This window comes from Colossoma macropomum, unplaced genomic scaffold (assembly GCF_904425465.1).
Source record: "Colossoma macropomum unplaced genomic scaffold, Colossoma_macropomum, whole genome shotgun sequence".
Lineage (NCBI taxonomy): Eukaryota > Metazoa > Chordata > Actinopteri > Characiformes > Serrasalmidae > Colossoma > Colossoma macropomum.
In genome coordinates this window covers 20001-40581 of record NW_023495367.1, presented here as the reverse complement: position 1 = coordinate 40581, position 20581 = coordinate 20001, and the positions used below count along the sequence as shown (strand labels likewise).

The following is a 20581-nucleotide window of genomic DNA, read 5'->3' as shown; positions in this document are numbered from 1 at the left end:
GTAAAATCAATAAGGGACAAGACCCTCACCATGACTTCATCTAGCTTAGGGGTGCCCAAACTTTTTGTATTGGAGTACAATGTCTGTGGTGGACCAGGGGCCAAAAAGACAAAACAGAATACAAAAGGCGAAGACGTTTAACATTAAGCCAAAACGTAATGCTTAAATATAATAAAAAAGAAATAAAAATAATTGTATAAAAATAATAATTATAATAAATTATAATATAAAAATGTTTGTAGATTATTTCAAATCAGTTCAGAATTGTTTTAGATTGACTTCTAACTTGTTGTCTCTGGTTACAACTGTACAAAACTGATAAACAGCAATGTTGTGGCCTGTTTTCTGCAAATGAACCAGGATGTGACAGTGATTGTGACATTTTTCCGACGGAGACAGATTTAAAAAGTTATTCTCTAATGGCCTTAAATGCTGTAAGGAACATTAGTTTAAACATTTTAATACAAGGTAAATGTTAAAAAATGTTGAATTTGTTCTTTTGCTACTGTAAACACACTTCTGTAATAATCTACGACAGAAAATCACAAAAGTGATGTCCTGTTTACAGACGTTACTGAGTGAGCATACAGTCAGGAGGCAAAACGCCTTTAACTTAGCCTTAACTCTACTTTTTTTCTTATATGACTGTACTCAGATGTGCAGAAAAGTATTAATACTGTGTTTGGATCTGCAGTAAAGTATTAATGCTGTGAGATATTTCCCAGAATACATTTAAAATCTACAGTAGTTTACTCTAGAACACTGTTGAGCATACAAAGAATGCTGTAAAACAACAAAATTCATTTCAGTGTATTTTAAAAAGTCTTTGTTATGCAGCTGAAATGTTTGCTTTATTTAATCAAATCATTAGTACAATGTCTTTATACAAATGACCAAAATATATATATTCCTGTCCTCAACATAACTGTTCTCATATGCTTTACAGTGAATAAATGCACCTATATTTCTCATATGGACTTCAGTTCTTATATTTTTCTGTATTTCATACTGAAATGAAAGATTAATCTCCCAGACATAATTAAGGATTTTGATATATGAAACAATTGAATTCAATCACTATAAGATACAAAGCTTTAGAAATTCTGGCTTTTTATGTACTTAATCTCAGATAAGTTCCAACTCAGAATTATATATACTGCCATATTTTGAATTTACAAATTCTGTGTTAGTGGTTAATGATTGTTTGAGGAGTTGTATAATGAGTTCAGGTGTATTTATTTAATTAATTAATTAAAGTAATAGTCCAAATTGTCCTGACAGGCCATGTGAATGTTATTGTATTTTTTGTTTTCCATGATATCTGAATATATATTTCACAGAATTATGTGCTTGCTGTGTTTGTACTGCAGCTGGTTTTTGCTGTATGTAAATTGTTCCTTTTTTTCTTTCTTTCCTGCAGATTGTCTGGTTGTATGGTGACAGATGAAGGCTGTTCTTCTCTGGCTTCAGCTCTGAAATCAAACCCCTCCCACCTGAGAGAACTGGATCTGAGCTATAATCACCCAGGAGAGTCTGGAGTGAAGCTGCTCTCTGATCTACTGGAGGATCCACACTGCGCCCTGGAGAAACTACAGTGAGTTACTGACTTACTGTCTCTGTACACAGACTGACTGTAATTATACACATTATACACAGATTGACTGTAATTATACACATTATACACAGATTGACTGTAATCATACATATCATACACATTACTAACTGTAATTATACATATCATACACATTACTAACTGTATTTATGCATATTATACACATTACTAACTGTAATCATTCATATTATACACATTACTAACTGTAATCATACATATCATACACATTACTAACTGTAATCATACATATCATACACATTACTAACTGTAATTATACATATTATACACATTACTAACTGTAATCATTCATATTATACACATTACTAACTGTAATTATACATATCATACACATTACTAACTGTAATCATTCATATTATACACATTACTAACTGTAATCATACATATCATACACATTACTAACTGTAATTATGCATATCATACACATTACTAACTGTAATTATACATATTATACACATTACTAACTGTAATCATACATATTATACACATTACTAACTGTAATCATTCATATTATACACATTACTAACTGTAATTATATATATATTACATACATTACTAACTGTAATCATACATATTATACACATTACTAACTGTAATTCTACATATTATGCTTATGCAGTAGAACACGAGAGGGAGTGTGTTATTGCGAAATAACATCACGGCTGTGATCTGGCCGTGATGTTATTGGCGATAACACACTCCTCGAGTGTTCTATTGCTCTGTACAACAGTTAAATAAATAAAGTAATAAATTAATAAACTGGGCCGTGAACGCGGCGTTTAATATGTTTTAATGTTCGCAGTTCCTTCACCAAATTATACAAACCGGATTCCAAAAAAGTTGGGACACTAAACAAATTGTGAATAAAAACTGAATGCAGTGATGTGGAGGTGCCAACATCTAATATTTTATTCAGAATAGAACACAAATCACAGATCAAAAGTTTAAACTGAGAGAATGTATCATTTTAAGGGAAAAATATGTTGTTTCAAAATTTCATGGCGTCAACAAATCCCAAAAAAGTTGGGACAAGGCCATTTTTACCACTGTGTGGCATCCCCCCTTCTTCTTACAACACTCAACAGACGTCTGGGGACAGAGGAGACCAGTTTCTCAAGTTTAGAAATAGGAATGCTCTCCCATTCATGTCTAATACAGGCCTCTAACTGTTCAATCGTCTTGGGCCTTCTTTGTCGCACCTTCCTCTTTATGATGCGCCAAATGTTCTCTATAGGTGAAAGATCTGGACTGCAGGCTGGCCATTTCAGTACCCGGATCCTTCTCCTACGTAGCCATGATGTTGTGATTGCTGCAGAATGTGGTCTGGCATTATCTTGTTGAAAAATGCAGGGTCTTCCCTGAAAGAGACGACGTCTAGATGGGAGCATATGTTGTTCTAGAACCTGAACATAGTTCTCTGCATTAATGGTGCCTTTCCAGACATGCAAGCTGCCCATGCCACAAGCACTCATGCAACCCCATACCATCAGTGATGCAGGCTTCTGAACGGAGCGTTGATAACAACTTGGGTTATCCTTGTCCTCTCTGGTCCGGATGACATGGCGTCCCAGTGTTCCATAAAGAACTTCAAATCGTGACTCATCTGACCACAGAACAGTCTTCCATTTTGCCACACTCCATTTTAAAAGACCCCTGGCCCAGTGCAAACGTCTGAGCTTGTGGAGCTTGCTTAGAAATGGCTTCCTCTTTGCACTGTAGAGTTTCAGCTGGCAACGGCGGATGGCACGGTGGATTGTGTTCACTGACAATGCTTTCTGGAAGTATTCCTGAGCCCATTCTGTTATTTCCTTGACAGTGGCATTCCTGTTTGAGGTGCAGTGACGTTTAAGGGCCCGGAGATCACGAGCATCCAGTAGAGTTTTACGGCCTTGACCCTTACGCACAGCGATTGTTCCAGATTCTTTGAATCTTTTGATGATGTTATGCACGGTTGATGATGATAACTTAAAAGTCTTTGCTATTTTACGCCGGGTAACACCATTCTGGTATTGCTGCACTATCTTTCTGCGCAACAATGGTGGAATTGGTGATCCTCTTACCATCTTGGCTTCAGAGAGACACTGACACTCTGAGAAGCTCTTTTTATACCCAATCATGTTGTCAATTGACCTAATTAGTGTTAATTGGTCTTCCAGCTGTTCGTTATATGCTCAATTTCCTTTTTCCAGCCACTTATTGCTACTTGTCCCAACTTTTTTGGGATTTGTTGACGCCATGAAATTTTGAAACAACATATTTTTCCCTTAAAATGATACATTCTCTCAGTTTAAACTTTTGATCTGTGATTTGTGTTCTATTCTGAATAAAATATTAGATGTTGGCACCTCCACATCATTGCATTCAGTTTTTATTCACAATTTGTTTAGTGTCCCAACTTTTTTGGAATCCGGTTTGTAGTTCCTTAACGAGCAGCTTGTTGCTACGTCAGAGTAACGAGCTCCGCCCACTCACTGCACAGCCGGCAGTTCGTTCTCCAGCTCCTTACACTAAACTCCCAAACTGTCATCACCACTGAGCAGCTTTTCAGTCGGCAGCTGTGACAGAAGAACAGCTAAACAACCTGGAATCAGCCAGAAATGAACCCAATACCATTCGCCAAACGTGTAGTCTGATCTTCAGAGTCTGACCAAATCAGACTGAGCCATAAAACTGCCGCAATATCAGGTTTAGCTCAGTTTTGTCAGTTTTTGCCAGATCAGTATTAATGTTGTTTTGTTCCAGCCAGTCTGTAAAGCATCTTACAGCCCATTTAGTTTGGCGAATGGTGTTGGGTTCATTTCTGGCTGATTCCAGGTTGTTTAGCTGTTCTTCTGTCACAGCTGCCGACTGAAAAGCTGCTCAGTGGTGATGACAGTTTGGGAATTTAGTGTCGTCTCATCTTCAGAGTCTGACCAAATCGGCTGTCGGTCAAATGTGATCTTAAAAGTGTCCAGTTTTCTGTTTGTGGCAAAGTAAGAAGTAAAAACGTTCAAATGTCTTGAGCGTCTCCTACAGCTGTCAAAGTCGTTGCTTAGCAACTGTGTCTCAGCGGAGTGATACAGTGTTTGTGAAAAAACATTATACATATAAAACACATCACTGACTGTAACTATATACAGTTATACACATTACTGACTGTAACGTTTTACTGTAGATGTGTTTGTCTTCATAATGAGGTGGTGAATTACTGTCATTCTGAAGTGTGGAAATAATAATAATAATAATAATAATATATTATATATTATTATTATTGTAATAATAATAATAATAATAATTATTATTATTATTATACTATTATTATTGTTGTTGTTTTATTGTTGTTATTATCAGATCATTTTATTGGCCTAATAATAATAATAATAATAATAATAATAATAAAGACTGTTTAATTGACAGTAGGAACAAACACAGTACTGACATTACTAATAATAATTGACAAAAACAAGTATTCTGTCAAGAAATGTTTATGGTAGAAATGATCATGGTATGGTTGCCAAGCAACCATGGACCACTGCATGAGGAGAACGTTCAGTCACCCATCGCTGTATATTGAGGTCATTTTATAAAATGTTTAACTTTTTTGTTGTACAGTAATGAACATATGATAATGCAGCACTGTTTAATGCAGAGACTTTAACTTTATAAGTCCTTTTTGGTCCCCAAATTACCAGTTAGTGAGTCTTATTTAGCACCAATCCAGTGGGCCCCTCTTCTCACACTGGGGCTGAATCTCAAACAGCTCCCTGCTCCCTACATAGTGCACTACGTAGGAGTTTAAACACTGGATCCTGAACTCCAACAGTGCGTAATACAGCTAATAAACAGTCATTTGGGATTCAGTCCCATCCACACTCGACACACAGTCACTGTTTGGCTGCAGAAGCTAGAATTTCTAAACTTCCCTAGAACACTATTTAGGGAGTACAGAGCCGTTTGGGATTCAGCCTCAGTTTAACGCGGCTTCTGACTGAAACACGGACATTTGAAGTGTTTAAGTCATTCTTTAGTCTTTTATATTGCAGTTTTACAGTAAATCATATCGTAAGTGCTTTAATTCAAGTCTGTGATATTAATGATGGAGTTGTTTAGCATGTTTGCTATCTTTTAGCCTGTTAGTTCTAGATAAGAAAATAAGCCGTCAGCCCCTCAGTTTAAACAGAACCGGGTTCTTACTTCGTCAGTGCACTCGGTGCTCCATGCGAGCAGCATTACAGTCAAAGATTAATCCATTAGGAACACAAGAGTTACTCGTGCCGTGGTGCAGTGATACAGAGTTCAGCTGTTGTGAGGGGCTATCGGTGGGCAAATATCAAATATTTTACAACGGCTTCAAACACGGCTCAGCCAATCAGATTTTAGGACCGGAACTCTCCGTTTAAGGGCTGATTTATACTTTGTGTTTTTATTTTATTTTTTAATTTGTTGTTTAATAAAATGTGCTGAGGTGCAGTGAAGTTCTTCTTTATTGGACACAGAGAGTTTATTAATACTGTAATATGATATCATACTTCAGGAAGTGTTGATGATAAATGATCCACCACAATATTTATTTTTCATGACATTTGATCAGCTGGAAAAGACAAAATAGGGCCAAATTTAATAAATAATGATCTGAATTCAGTGTTTCTCTTTATAATCAGACATGCAGCTGTGAAGTGTTTTCAGTACTGACAATTTACAGCAGACGCTCTGACAAGCTTTTGTTCTGTGTGTGTGTGTGTGTGTGTGTGTGTGTTTGTTCTTCAGGGTGAATCATGGAGGGAAGATCAGGATGAAACCAGGACTGAAGAAATGTAAGAGACACACACACACACACACACACACACACACACACACACACACACACACACACACACACACACATTCTTGTAATTGCCCCAAAGTGAGGACCGGGTAAAAGCCCAGGGAGACTGAGGACCATGGTTTCTGCTGCATCTAGAGACACGCTGTTTGAGTGTTGAGCCACTAGATGTCGCCCACATGCGAGGGGTCACTCGAAACTCAATGAATAGTACAATTCGGTAAAAAGTGTTCTACCGCTGAACCGAGGAGCCGCTCGGCCGCTGAACCGAGGAGCCGCTCGGCCCCTAAGCCGAGGAGCCGCTCGGCCGCTGAACCGAGGAGCCGGCCATATGTTCCAGAGTACATAATAAAAGTCACGGTAGAGAGTGATTATTAAACATTTCCCGGATTCTGCAGGACTTTTGTGAGCTTTAGCGATTAGCATGGCGAGCGCTCTGAGCCGCCATCACCGCCAGAGCCTGCTGTGTGGAAGGAGCCCGCCTATAAGGCCGCCTGACCAATAGTGGCTGAGCAACAGAGGCTCTAGCCAATCAGGTTCTAGACCGCTCCGTACGGACGAGTAAGGAGTCCGCTCTGCTGCCCGAGCGCCGCCCCCAAACAGAACCACCGTTTCTGACTGGCTGAAACCTCCGTCAGTTAAAACACCGAGCTTTGCCCGCGATGGACTGAAATTCCCCCACCAATCAATACAAGTACAGGATCAGTGCAGCAACAGTGACGCCATACGAAACAACTCGCTCAGAAAACGACAACCGGCCGCTAAACGAGTTTAAAATGCTGAGACACAGCAACACAACATTCACCACACCCGCTGCTGCAGCACAAACCGCGATTACCGCTCAAAAAGCACAGAGTTACCACACAAACCACACAATCACCACAACACAACCCCCACAACACAAACCTGCACATCGCAAAGAAGCACAACAAGCTCACACTGCGCAGCGGCAGCCCTTAAACCCGCTCTCCTCTCCTTATGAAGACTAAAGCACTGGACAATGGCTGAAGACTGACCATTACATCCGCAATAAACCCAACGCCGAACAAATCTGACCAAATGAGGACAAATAAGCTGTAAAAGTGGCGATTTACTGAACCAAAGCGCTGAAGTTCATTAAAGCAGGTAGTTTAGCGAGTTTTGACCAGGAGAACGAGCCTGTTTACGCACGACTTGATGCTCTGAATCTAAGAATCGATTCTTGAACCCTTCGAGTCGACTCCTTTCCATCACTAGCGAAAAGCTGAATATAATGGACTCCTGAAGATGACTCAATTGAATCAACAGAATCGATTCCATTGTCTGAGACTCTCTGTCATTGGTGAGAGTCTCAGAGAATTGAATCGACCCTGTTGATTCAGTCGAGTCGTTTCCATCCAGTATATCCACACTGTACCGAGTCAAACTCTGTTTTAGTGATTAGTGAGTCTTTAGTTAAAAAGAGACGCTGTTAATTATGCTGTTCATTAACGTTTTGTTGTTTAAAAAAGGGACTGCAAGTTAAATTCCAACAGTAATTCAGCTCAAATCAGATCTAAAATGTTCTAAATGATCTAAAACGTTTATATATATATATATAATTTGTACGTATTGTACAGATCACTTCTCTGCTGAGGTGGTTGGCGTTATGTATATATGTATTATGTATGTATTTAACAGACACCTGATGTTGCTGATTATTAGAAAAACTAATAGACATTAGTTAAAGTTAGCGAACACTGGCTAATGTAATATCATGGGGTGCAACATGTTCCTGAGAGATACTCAGCTGTTCACGCTCTTGTATTGTATTAGCTAGGAATAAAGCGAGGGGCAGCTTACCAAGGCCGTGATTCTGGTCATGTATTTGAAGTGTTATTTACATATAAGACAGGACCTTCACCCATCAGCATAGCCAGAGTTTAATCCAGCAGGGCTGGGTTTCCCAAAAGCACCAATGTCATTGTTACCAAACACCAAAGTGAGCATTACATTCAACTCCCTCTACCAGTTACGATGTTCATCATCCTTCACTGGTTTGTCAAACATTCAGCAGCCTGAGAAAATATGGATGTGTCACTTTCTGATAATTCAGGTTGTCATTTAGAAGACATTCTTGCTCTAATATGGCCACTTCAGCTTGGTCTGTTAACCCCAGGGTCCTCCGGAGGGCCCACAGTTTTATTACACGCTTCTATACCTAAAAGAATAGCTCAGTTAGTTTGCACTGAAGTCCCTGTAGTTCCTGAATAATCAGCTGTAGTATGTAATGAGCCTGGGGTGTTAAGGGGTGAATTATTTGATTGAATAAATCAGATGAAACTGCAGAAACAGAAGAAACAATGCAGATTATTTTTGAACCAGAAACTAGTATGTCTTGGAGTCGTCATTGGCTGAAGAGATGAATGAATTTCCCCTTACTATCTATGGTCCATGAGTTTGTCTGATCTGGTAGCCATTGGTAATCAATAAGTGAATAATGATGCAGTGGAACTTGGAAAACTTTAAGAAATTTTACTTCTCAGTTTTTAAGAGTGACTGTTGCATAAACATAACTGTTCATAATCAACATGAATTATGACCAAGATAGTAACTATTATAGCCAACATGAATTTGACTCAGTTCTGTTGTGGATGAAGTATTTAACATCCCTCCATGTTGGAGATCTTAAGTCGTTCTCGATACATGAAATTCAGTCCTTTTTTCCTGGAACCTCGTAACGTTCAAGGAAAACTCCCAAATGTCTGAGTGCAGCAGCTCTTTCGTCGTCGCTCCACGCTCGCCTCCTGTGTTGAGCGGGTCTGAAAGCAGCAGAGAAGTGAAGTTAAACTGTAACAGTTGCGATGTGTGAACAGTCCGCCACCCAAATAATATCTGGACAACAGCGGGCCTGTGGTCAGAAACTGACCGATGATGAATGGGGCATGGGGTGGCTGATAAACTGTGCAGCAACAGGTGGACGACACTGACATGCCAAAATTAATGGGATCAGAACTCGTATCACCCACTCTCTGTCCATTACAGCAGCTCTGTTTACCATATAGTTATTTAGGTGGTGGATCATTCTCAGCACTGCAGTGACGCTGACACACTAACACTCCACCACCACGTCAGTGTGACTGCAGTGCTGAGAATGACCCACCACCCAAATAGTACCTGCTCTGTGGGGGTCCATGGGGGTCCTGACCACTGAAGAACAGGGTAACAAAGTATGCAGAGAAACAGACGGACTACAGTCTGAAACTGTAGAACTACAGAGTGAAACTGTGTGGTAAACAGAGCTGATATGATGGACAGAGAGTGTAGAAACAAGAGGTGGTCATAATATTCTGATAAGACTGTGTATAGTGAGCTGTAAGACAGGGGTTTCTAATAAAGTAGCCAATAAGTTTATATACAGGACAAGTGTACCTAATAAACAGCAACAAATCCCACAAATCCACTCATCTGAGTAACTATAAACTGATGAGCCAAACAACTTTTTCATCTTTAATTTGGCCACTGTAGTGTAATTTATCTAGTAATAGAGAACAAAACTGTGAATATCATGGTGACTCTCCAGTGATGTGGGACTCGCAGCCACCAGCTTATCCTGATTGTGCGTACCAAGTTTTATGAATGTGGCCCGTTATGTTTAAGAGGACATTCATACCAGTTCAGTATATGCAGAATAAAACTCACCACGATCTTCCACCTAAACAGATCACCAGTCTTCTCCATGAAGAGCCAGGGTGACTACATGTTTTCCGTCCAAGCAACCAGGATCAGACCTCATACTGCTAACAAACTCTTTAAAGACTGAGACCAAATGATGAAACGTGTGGACTCAGCTGTGCTTCTCCTTAAAGGGAATGAAAACCTGCAGTCAGACTGGCTCCTTGTGAATAAGACTGGTGAAAAGTGCAGGGCAGTGCTTTAGAATATACATGTTAAACTCGCTGGGCTGTTCCGTCAGCAGCTTCTTCTTCACCTTCTTCTTACAAATGGTAGGGGGACATAATCACCATCCTCCTCTGGGAAAGAAAACAAAACATCATTTTATTTTTGTACAACAGCTTTTCAAACACATTTTACAGAAGGTCATAACTGAAGGTGTCTCTGGTGATGAGATCACGATACTGCCAATCACATTCTCCCACGACCACTTGGGGTTTCTTACATCATTTCCACCTTTTTTCGTCCTCAGCCCAAATGAAGATGAGGCTTCTTGCTCCCTAGCGCCCCCCAGTCTCACAGTTAGTGCGTATCTTCCAGCAGGCCATGACGTGGCTATACATGTGTTACTTCACTGCAGTCAGGGATGCATGAAGATGCTTTCGTGTTCACACTACAAATGTAATGCAGTCATGCACGTCTCTGACCACCTCCGAATGTGGTTTGACCAATCGGATTACAGCGTCTTCCAGACACACTGTACCCTTTTCACACTTGTACTTAGTGCTGACCACTGATGATCAGATCACCCAGGACGCATGTTAATGCCAGGTCTGAACAAGGCCTTGGACCAAGTTATTAAAGGGATGAAGACTCACCATCCATTTCTGTTTGTTCATCACCATCTGTTTCCTCCCGTCTTTGCCGCTTTGGTGCTCTGTCTTTCCTTGGTGGGCTTTGTGCCTCATCAGCACCTGAAACTGGTTTTATAAACAAAATGAGCATCCTAGAAATATACGCATTAACACTCAGTTTCCCAGACAAGGATTAAATCTAGTCCTGGACTACTTTTTAGTCTAAGACAATACTTAATCTCTGTCTGGGAGACCAACCCAATATACATCATCATTCCCCAACAGGTGGACTACAGGCTTTAATGGACTCTGTTCACTTAAGACTCGTTACTCAGTTGGTTCAGGTAAAAACCGCACAGCACTTTTAACTGTGTGTTATACAGTGGTGCAGTAATGGAGCCTACAAATCTGTGTATTAGTTAGACAGTGATGTAGAACCAAAGACCATAAGAGGACGTGAACCTTTTCCTTCAGAATAGTTTTTTATTTGGCCATTTGGCCAAGAAAAAAACTAAACTGGTAAAAAAGGAATCTTGTATCAGAGCCCTTTAATTATTAATGATTTCTTTTCAAGATTCAGATTCAACTCAAGATTCGAGAGTTTTGTTGTGATCTGCACAGCAGAATCAGGCAGTTACACTGTACAGTGAAATTCTTACTCTGCTGTTCCTCCATTCACCAATATAACCTTAGAGAAAAGTAGTTATATGTGCAAAGTTGAAGGAAAAGATTAAAGGTACGTGTGCGTATGTGCAAATATGTAGAGCAGCGGTTCATAAAGTGCATGTTGAAGTAACAGATGTGTCTGTTTTCAACTGGATTTCATCAAGTATCTTATGAATATTTGTAAAATCTGGCGTTTATTAAGGCCAGGGTTCAGAACCTGTTTCTCTACCCAGATAATCCACAGTTAAAACAGCTCTACAGAAGCTGAACACTGAAGGTAGTTATTTCAGCCAAACACAGCTGTACTGTGTGAATTATTAAGAGATAAAAACTTACCTTTCGTTCCTGCACTTTCAACATCGTCTGGTTTCTTCTTTCGCTGCAGCTTTGCTGATCTGTCCTTCTGTGGGTCTTGTGCCTCAATGCTACCTGCAGTCAGTCATAATCATTGAGTTACACATCCTACAAAAACGCCTATGAACATAAAATATACACACAGTATGATGATCATTGTTGTGGGTGAGCAGAGTGAGAGAGTGGGCGATGGGAGAGCAGAGTGAGAGAGTGGGGGATGGGAGAGCAGAGTGAGAGAGGGGGGTGGGAGAGCAGAGTGAGAGTGGGGGGGGGTGGGAGAGCAGAGTGAGAGAGTGGGGGATGGGAGAGCAGAGTGAGAGAGTGGGGGATGGGAGAGCAGAGTGAGAGAATGGGGGATGGGAGAGCAGAGTGAGAGTGGGGGGGGTGGGAGAGCAGAGTGAGAGAGTGGGGGATGAGAGCAGAGTGAGAGAGTGGGGGATGGGAGAGCAGAGTGAGAGAGCAGGGGTGGGAGAGCAGAGTGAGAGAGCAGGGGTGGGAGAGCAGAGTGAGAGAGTGGGGGGTGGGAGAGCAGAGTGAGAGAGTGGGGGGATGGGAGAGCAGAGTGAGAGAGTGGGGGATGGGAGAGCAGAGTGAGAGAGCAGGGGTGGGAGAGCAGAGTGAGAGAGTGGGGGGTGGGAGAGCAGAGTGAGAGAGGGGGGTGGGAGAGCAGAGTGAGAGAGGGGGGGATGGGAGAGCAGAGTGAGAGAGGGGGGTGGGAGAGCAGAGTGAGAGAGTGGGGGGATGGGAGAGCAGAGTGAGAGAGTGGGGGGATGGGAGAGCAGAGTGAGAGAGTGGGGGATGGGAGAGCAGAGTGAGAGAGTGGGGGTGGGAGAGCAGAGTGAGAGAGTGGGGGTGGGAGAGCAGAGTGATAGAGTGGGGGGTGGGAGAGCAGAGTGAGAGAGTGGGGGATGGGAGAGCAGAGTGAGAGGGGGGGGTGGGAGAGCAGAGTGAGAGAGTGGGGGGTGGGAGAGCAGAGTGAGGGGGGGGTGGGAGAGCAGAGTGAGAGAGGGGGGGATGGGAGAGCAGAGTGAGAGAGCGGGGGATGGGAGAGCAGAGTGAGAGAGCGGGGGTGGGAGAGCAGAGTGAGAGAGTGGGGGGTGGGAGAGCAGAGTGAGAGAGTGGGGGATGGGAGAGCAGAGTGAGAGAGCAGGGGATGGGAGAGCAGAGTGAGAGAGTGGGGGATGGGAGAGCAGAGTGAGAGAGGGGGGGATGGGAGAGCAGAGTGAGAGAGGGGGGGATGGGAGAGCAGAGTGAGAGAGTGGGGGGTGGGAGAGCAGAGTGAGAGAGTGGGGGGTGGGAGAGCAGAGTGAGAGAGTGGGGGGATGGGAGAGCAGAGTGAGAGAGTGGGGGATGGGAGAGCAGAGTGAGAGAGGGGGGATGGGAGAGCAGAGTGAGAGAGTGGGGGGATGGGAGAGCAGAGTGAGAGAGTGGGGGGATGGGAGAGCAGAGTGAGAGAGTGGGGGTGGGAGAGCAGAGTGAGAGAGTGGGGGGTGGGAGAGCAGAGTGAGAGAGTGGGGGATGGGAGAGCAGAGTGAGAGAGTGGGGGGTGGGAGAGCAGAGTGAGAGAGCGGGGGATGGGAGAGCAGAGTGAGAGAGCAGGGGATGGGAGAGCAGAGTGAGAGAGGGGGGGTGGGAGAGCAGAGTGAGAGAGGGGGGTGGGAGAGCAGAGTGAGAGAGTGGGGGATGGGAGAGCAGAGTGAGAGGGGGGGGTGGGAGAGCAGAGTGAGAGGGGGGTGGGAGAGCAGAGTGAGAGAGGGGGGGGTGGGAGAGCAGAGTGAGGGGGGGGTGGGAGAGCAGAGTGAGAGAGTGGGGGGTGGGAGAGCAGAGAGCAGAGTGAGAGAGTGGGGGGTGGGAGAGCAGAGTGAGAGAGTGGGGGGTGGGAGAGCAGAGTGAGAGAGGGGGGTGGGAGAGCAGAGTGAGAGAGGGGGGGATGGGAGAGCAGAGTGAGAGAGGGGGGTGGGAGAGCAGAGTGAGAGAGTGGGGGATGGGAGAGCAGAGTGAGAGAGTGGGGGATGGGAGAGCAGAGTGAGAGAGTGGGGGGTGGGAGAGCAGAGTGAGAGAGTGGGGGGTGGGAGAGCAGAGTGAGAGAGTGGGGGGATGGGAGAGCAGAGTGAGAGAGTGGGGGATGGGAGAGCAGAGTGAGAGAGCAGAGTGAGAGAGTGGGGGGATGGGAGAGCAGAGTGAGAGAGGGGGGGATGGGAGAGCAGAGTGAGAGAGGGGGGATGGGAGAGCAGAGTGAGAGAGGGGGGGTGGGAGAGCAGAGTGAGAGAGGGGGGGTGGGAGAGCAGAGTGAGAGAGTGGGGGATGGGAGAGCAGAGTGAGAGAGTGGGGGGTGGGAGAGCAGAGTGAGAGAGTGGGGGATGGGAGAGCAGAGTGAGAGAGTGGGGGATGGGAGAGCAGAGTGAGAGGGGGGGGGTGGGAGAGCAGAGTGAGAGAGGGGGGATGGGAGAGCAGAGTGAGAGGGGGGGATGGGAGAGCAGAGTGAGAGAGGGGGGGATGGGAGAGCAGAGTGAGAGGGGGGGGTGGGAGAGCAGAGTGAGAGAGGGGGGGTGGGAGAGCAGAGTGAGAGAGTGGGGGGTGGGAGAGCAGAGTGAGAGAGTGGGGGTGGGAGAGCAGAGTGAGAGGGGGGGGTGGGAGAGCAGAGTGAGAGGGGGGGGGTGGGAGAGCAGAGTGAGAGGGGGGGGGGGGGAGAGCAGAGTGAGGGGGGGGGGTGGGAGAGCAGAGTGAGAGCAGCTCTACATGTTGCTGATACGCCTCCTATTAAACTTCCATATCAGCCCAATAATCACTTCTTATTTCCAGACATCAGACAGTCGATTATCAGACGTCCTTTGTTGAACTGCAGCTTGTCTGTATCAGACGGTTTGTGGTCAGAACTGAAGCTAAGCTAGTCTAGTGCCAGAGAGAGCTGGGCTACTGCTTAAACTCATATTAACACAGTTTAAACCAACATTACTCCACTTCACTCTGACACCACTGTGGAACTGACCAACGGGAAAATGTTAGACCAAACATCTGACCGACTGACCAGCACACTAGCTAACTAGTTACCGTTAGCCAGAAAGTTCGCTATCAACATTACTGAAGCAGAACAAAGGAGAAACACCGCTTACCAAAAGACTACAGCTCAGTATTTCTGATTAAAGTCAAAACGTGGTGTTTAAAGTGTGACAGTCAGAGAAAACCGCGCTCTCCTGTCTGAAGGCCTGTAAAACGATGCAGCTCCAGAAAACGCGGTATCGGCTCGTCCCTCTGAGAGGCCAGTCGCACAGCAGGAGACTCGATAAGGACCAGCGCTGTATGTAGCGATAGGAAGTTCGATTCATTTTACTGAATCGGTTCTTTCGAACTATTCTGTTCAGTGAATCCAACGCCCGATTCAGCCGATTCATTAACTTACCTCGTGCTCTAAGAAGCTGAAGTTGGCTTCTACTTCGCCAGCTGCGGATTTCAAATGTTGCCGTCCCACCTTAAATAGTGCAGTAGTTCAATAGAGTCTATTCGAATTGAAAGAAGCAGTTCGAAAGAATCGGTTCAACAAGAACGAATCGAACTTTCCATAACGAGCTGTCTGTTCAAATAACGAATCAGCTTCTCATTTGAAGATGGCTGGAATGAAGGTTAAAGCAGCATCAGTTAAAGGAGTGGTTCACCTATAAATCACTTCTGGGTCAACATTATTTAAAGCATTGAAACTTCAATGGAGTTAAACACTGCACTTCTGTGAAATTATGAATGTTATAAAAATATTATTAATTAAACAATAAGGAATGATTCTGCACCAAATATGTATTATTTTCACTGGGCTTGTATATTTAAGCAGACGTCATAAAACAATGAAGTTCTTGATATTTAACAGTTTGACTAAATGAAAAGCTGATCATTTTCCATGACTGTAGTCTATGTTTAAATACACATATACAATATGTAATATATAAAAACAGGACATTTCAGCTGTGTTGGAAAACTAGGAGCCGTATTATTTTTAAAGAATTTTTCTCAAACATTCAAAGCTGGTTTGGTGTTGATCTCTCAGACTGCAGGACTAGTTAGTTGCAGAAAATCTGCTAAAACAAGAAGAAGCAGAACTGAAACCAGATAACAATATTTTAGTGAACTGATTTTCTTTACATTGCACAAACACTGACTAAACAGACCCCCTTTAACTGCAGTAATGAGCCAACATGTTTTACTCTTTGTACTTCTGTACTTCGTCCACTACTTGTGTATTATTCCTGCAAATGACCAGCTTACAGTGTGTTTTTGTAAAGCATGTGTGATTTGCATTTTAAGTATCTTAGTAATGAAAGAAAGAAGTGAATGAATTTTTTCCATTCATTAAATGACACAGTAGCCAAAAACAACACAGAACAGAAGAGATTTAGATCATACAGGATCATTAATCTGTGGATTAAACTCTGGCTATGCTGATGGGTGAAGGTCCTGTCTTATATGTAAATAACACTTCAAATACATGACCAGAATCACGGCCTTGGTAAGCTGCCCCTCGCTTTATTCCTAGCTAATACAATACAAGAGCGTGAACAGCTGAGTATCTCTCAGGAACATGTTGCACCCCATGATATTACATTAGCCAGTGTTCGCTAACTTTAACTAATGTCTATTAGTTTTTCTAATAATCAGCAACATCAGGTGTCTGTTAAATACATACATAATACATATATACATAACGCCAACCACCTCAGCAGAGAATAATAATAATAATAATAATAATAATAATAATTTTATTTATATAGCACTTTTCATGCCGGTGGCAGCTCAAAGTGCTTTACAGACAGGTGATAAAACAGTTATAGAAAAGATCATTAGTGCTTAATTAGAATCAGAAGAAAATGAAGAAGATTAAATTAGAAGATAAAAACCACGAGACGTTCAGTTTTAGTTAAATGCTGATTTAAAGAGAGACGTTTTTAGGTGCTTCTTAAAAGTGAGCTCTGAGCTTGACTGTCTAATAAAAGGTGAATTGAGCTCCACAGTTTAGAAGCAGAATAACTGAAAGAGTCTCTCCATGTTTTCTGTATTGTACAGAGGGTCTCTGTAGAAGGCCACTATCTGCAGATCTTAGATTGCGTGCCGGAACATAAACAGACAGACACTCTGTGATGTCAGCGGTGCTTTAAGGTTGTTTTGATCTTTAAAGACTGGTAGCAGAACCTTGAAGTCTATCCTGAATGATACAGGCAGTCAGTGCAGCTCTTTCAAAACGGGACTGATCTGATCTCTCTGTGCTGTTTTTGTTAGGATGCTGCTGCGTTTTGTACGAGTTGTAAGGGATGTGTAGTTTTCTTAGGAAGTCCAGTAAGAAGACCATTACAGTGATCAACTCTGCTGTAACAAACGCATGAACAGGTTTCTCTGCGTCGCTCTGAGAGAGAAAAGGCTGAACTTTAGTGATATTTCTTAAATGATAAAAGCTGCTTTAGTGACCGTGTTTACATGTGGGGTAAAGCAGAGCTCAGAGTCTAAGATCACACCCAGGTTTCTACTGCAGGTTTGGTAGATGAAGCTAAAGAACCAAGTTTCTCAAAAATCATTTTTCTCTGAGTTTCTGTACCAACAATCAGTAATTCAGTCTCTTCATGATTTAACTGTAGAAAATTTTGCGACATCCACTGAGAAACATCTGACCCACAGCTGGTCAGTCTGTCTACAGAGCTCGGTAAAGTTAGGTTGATAGTGGACATTCAGCGGATATTCGCGTTTCGCCCCTCCTATTGCTCACAAACGACCTCTTAACATTTCTGAAATAACATTTTCTAAATCGGGATAAAACAGACAACAAACTACAATCTTTATATTTCGCCGAAGTCACCGATCTTTCCATTTCGCCAAGTAGATATGATGAAAATAGGCGGAATCGCTGCAGCGGTCGCCCAACACGGTAAGGGACCGTCTGTAAAGTGCGGGTACTGCTTAAAAACGTGAAACATCCACATACATGAGCAGCTTGTTGGTGTTGTTTATAAAGACCTGAAACCTACTGAAATACAAAGATGATGTGAAAATCAATACCTGACATTAACAAGTATACACTTTTAGCAAATCAGGCGGTCTAAAGGCGAATGCAGTGGACCTACAAATTGAACTGAGACACACTGAACAAACCTACTGCCAAATAAAATAACTTGTACTTAATTAAACAACATAATACAAATAACATACGAGCTTTGGTTTGAGACACACCTGACAAACATACTACAACCTTTAGTTTGGTAAAATACGCCTCGACTGAGTTTTAATGAATTTTTTCTATAAATAAATTACCGCTGTGTCACATCCATATGACATAGAGATCTTGATAGTTGGTTTCTGGTGTGGCTGCTGCATTGTTTCACTGATTTTTGTTTTTAAGAGATTTTCAGAAAATTATTATTATGCTAAAAATTTTAAAATGTTTGAATTCAAATTTGCTGGTACTGTTATTACACACTTTCTTCTGTTTGGCTGTTTATATAAAATGTGGAACTTGTAAAAGTCGCTCCATGCAGACGGCTTTGGAATGATACCAGGTGCTGTTCCTGATGAGGAAACAACATGGCAGTGTGAAACGTGTGAAACGGATGTGTAAGTAAAGTAGTTCAGGAAGATAAATGTACTGCGGAGTAAGTATTTTTAAAATAGAAACATTGCAGCAAATCATTTTAATTTTTAATGTATTGTTAGTTTAGTGTTGTGTCAGTTATAGTCAGCTGTTCAGCAGTTCAAACCCCAGAATATATTTATTTTAATTCTGCGCATCTTTGGATGCACTGATGGCAGTTTGTACTTAATGTAGACTGGAAACACTTTTGTCAGTTTTATTTCTTAGTTTTTAAAGATGAATATAATTTTTTGTCACATGGATTTGCCTCAGCAACACTTCATTCATGAAATAATAAAGACAATCAGACTACTGTATGTTGTTCATGTGCGACAAATTATTTGTTCCAGAAAAAACTAATTCTGCCACAATATGCTAATAAGGCTGTAGTTTGCTTGAGAAAGGTTTTTCAGGAAAATTCTAGTGCATGTATATTGAATATTCTAGTAGGACTGCAAAACATGTCAAAGTTAAAATGTACTGCCCAAAATTAAAATGCCACAGCGCAGCTCTGCATAACATGCTCCTAAACTCCTTATATATCGCATGTTTTCCAAACCGAAGGTTCATGAGATGTGCGTAAGCACACTAAAGGTGACTGTAGATCTGTAGATCTGTATGTCAACAGTTTGTCAGAATAGTCATAATTATTATAAATTAAACAATTAAAAATATTAAAATCTTCAAATTTATAGTTTTTTTATAGGTTTGCGTTATTTGTTAAAACAAATGGGTGCTGCGGTAGTAAACATGCACCGACCCTCTTTATTAGGGACAGTCTGACTCTCATAGTCATCAGAGGAAGGGGTCAGTACATCGGCAAGCAGGCACAAACTCGGCAAATCTACAATCAAAATCCAACAGAACAGAAGAACAGTTAAAACAAGAGATACTGCAGAACAAGAACATGGTTAAGAAATGCACTCAGAAAGCTGCAACACTTTGCAAGGCAAGAGACCAAAGTCTGTACATTGAAACCCATTTGTCTTGGCTGTAGCATGTTTTGGCTTGTAAAAACACAATATAACATCCTGATTTAATGAAAGACTAATTAACCAAACCGGCCAGCGGATGAAAACTACAATTATCACTTGATGTCCACAAAGGTTTAGAAACCCCAAGAGGGTTTGGAATGTTTGGAAATTTGTATTCATCCTAATATTTATGTTTTTCAAAACATTCTTAATTGCTTACTGACCAAATAAATAGCTTTTAAAATACATTTTCTCAAGTGCCTAAAACATTAAATCAATACTGTCTGTTTGTTATTCAGTCTTAGAAATGGGCCACAAGTGTGTGTGGTAATAAGTGAGTGGAGTCAGAGCCGGAGCGGGCCGGTCCCAAACAAGAGTACACTACATAAAGTGAGGCTCCCAAAGCCCAAAACATTGGGTGAACCTGGACCACAGGATTGGCAGTTTGGACAGGCTTGAGGAGCTGGTCAGTGGTGGAGGCTGGCTGAGCAGGACACTAGAACCCCTGGTGGAACAGGAGAGTGGAGTGACACCAAAAAGTTCACAAGCCTGAAGCTCGATCATTTCCAACCCCATTTCCAAAAAAGTTGGGACGCTGTACAAAATGTAAATAAAAACAAAATGCAATGATGTGCAAATCATTTAAACTCAATATTTAACTGACAGTGGTACAAAGACAACATATCAAATGTTGAAACTGAGAAATGTTGTTTTTTGAAAAGTATTTGCCCATTTTGAACATGTTTCAAAAAAGCTGGGACAGAGACGACAAAAGGCTGGGAAAGTTGTGAAATGTTAAAAAAACAAACCTGGTGTTTGATTGGCATCAGGTCAGTAACATGATTGGGAATAATGAGCATCTCAGAGAGGCTGAGACTATCCCAGCAGTCATTTGGCGAAAGGCAGAAAACAACCTGGACAGGTCGCAAGTCCATTGCAGGAAATTAAAATCCAATCAAAGAATAAATTTAGTAAACTAAAGGTTGAAATAGGTTTGTGACATGTTCACTGCAAATCAGTGTACACTACAATTGTATCACAGTATCAATTTATTTCAAGAAAAAATTC

General features: G+C 42.1%; 1 protein-coding gene and 1 long non-coding RNA gene across 2 annotated transcripts in view; one reads left to right on the top strand and one right to left on the bottom strand.

Annotated features, from left to right (window-relative positions):
• Window positions 1-215: 215 nt before the first annotated feature.
• The window catches only part of LOC118801904 (stonustoxin subunit beta-like), a 26346-nt gene continuing 5980 nt past the window's right edge, over window positions 216-20581 (top strand). The window contains exons 1-2 of the mRNA XM_036562311.1: window positions 216-1594; window positions 6377-6423. Of these exons, the coding sequence (XP_036418204.1) occupies window positions 1434-1594; window positions 6377-6423 (208 nt within the window). The 5' untranslated portion in view covers window positions 216-1433. The remainder of the gene's footprint in view (window positions 1595-6376; window positions 6424-20581) is intronic.
• Window positions 9083-11409, bottom strand: LOC118801905. The gene is made up of 2 exons (XR_005006588.1): window positions 10943-11409; window positions 9083-10423 (listed from the first exon to the last, which is right to left on the bottom strand). It is a non-coding gene; the product is annotated as an uncharacterized LOC118801905 (long non-coding RNA).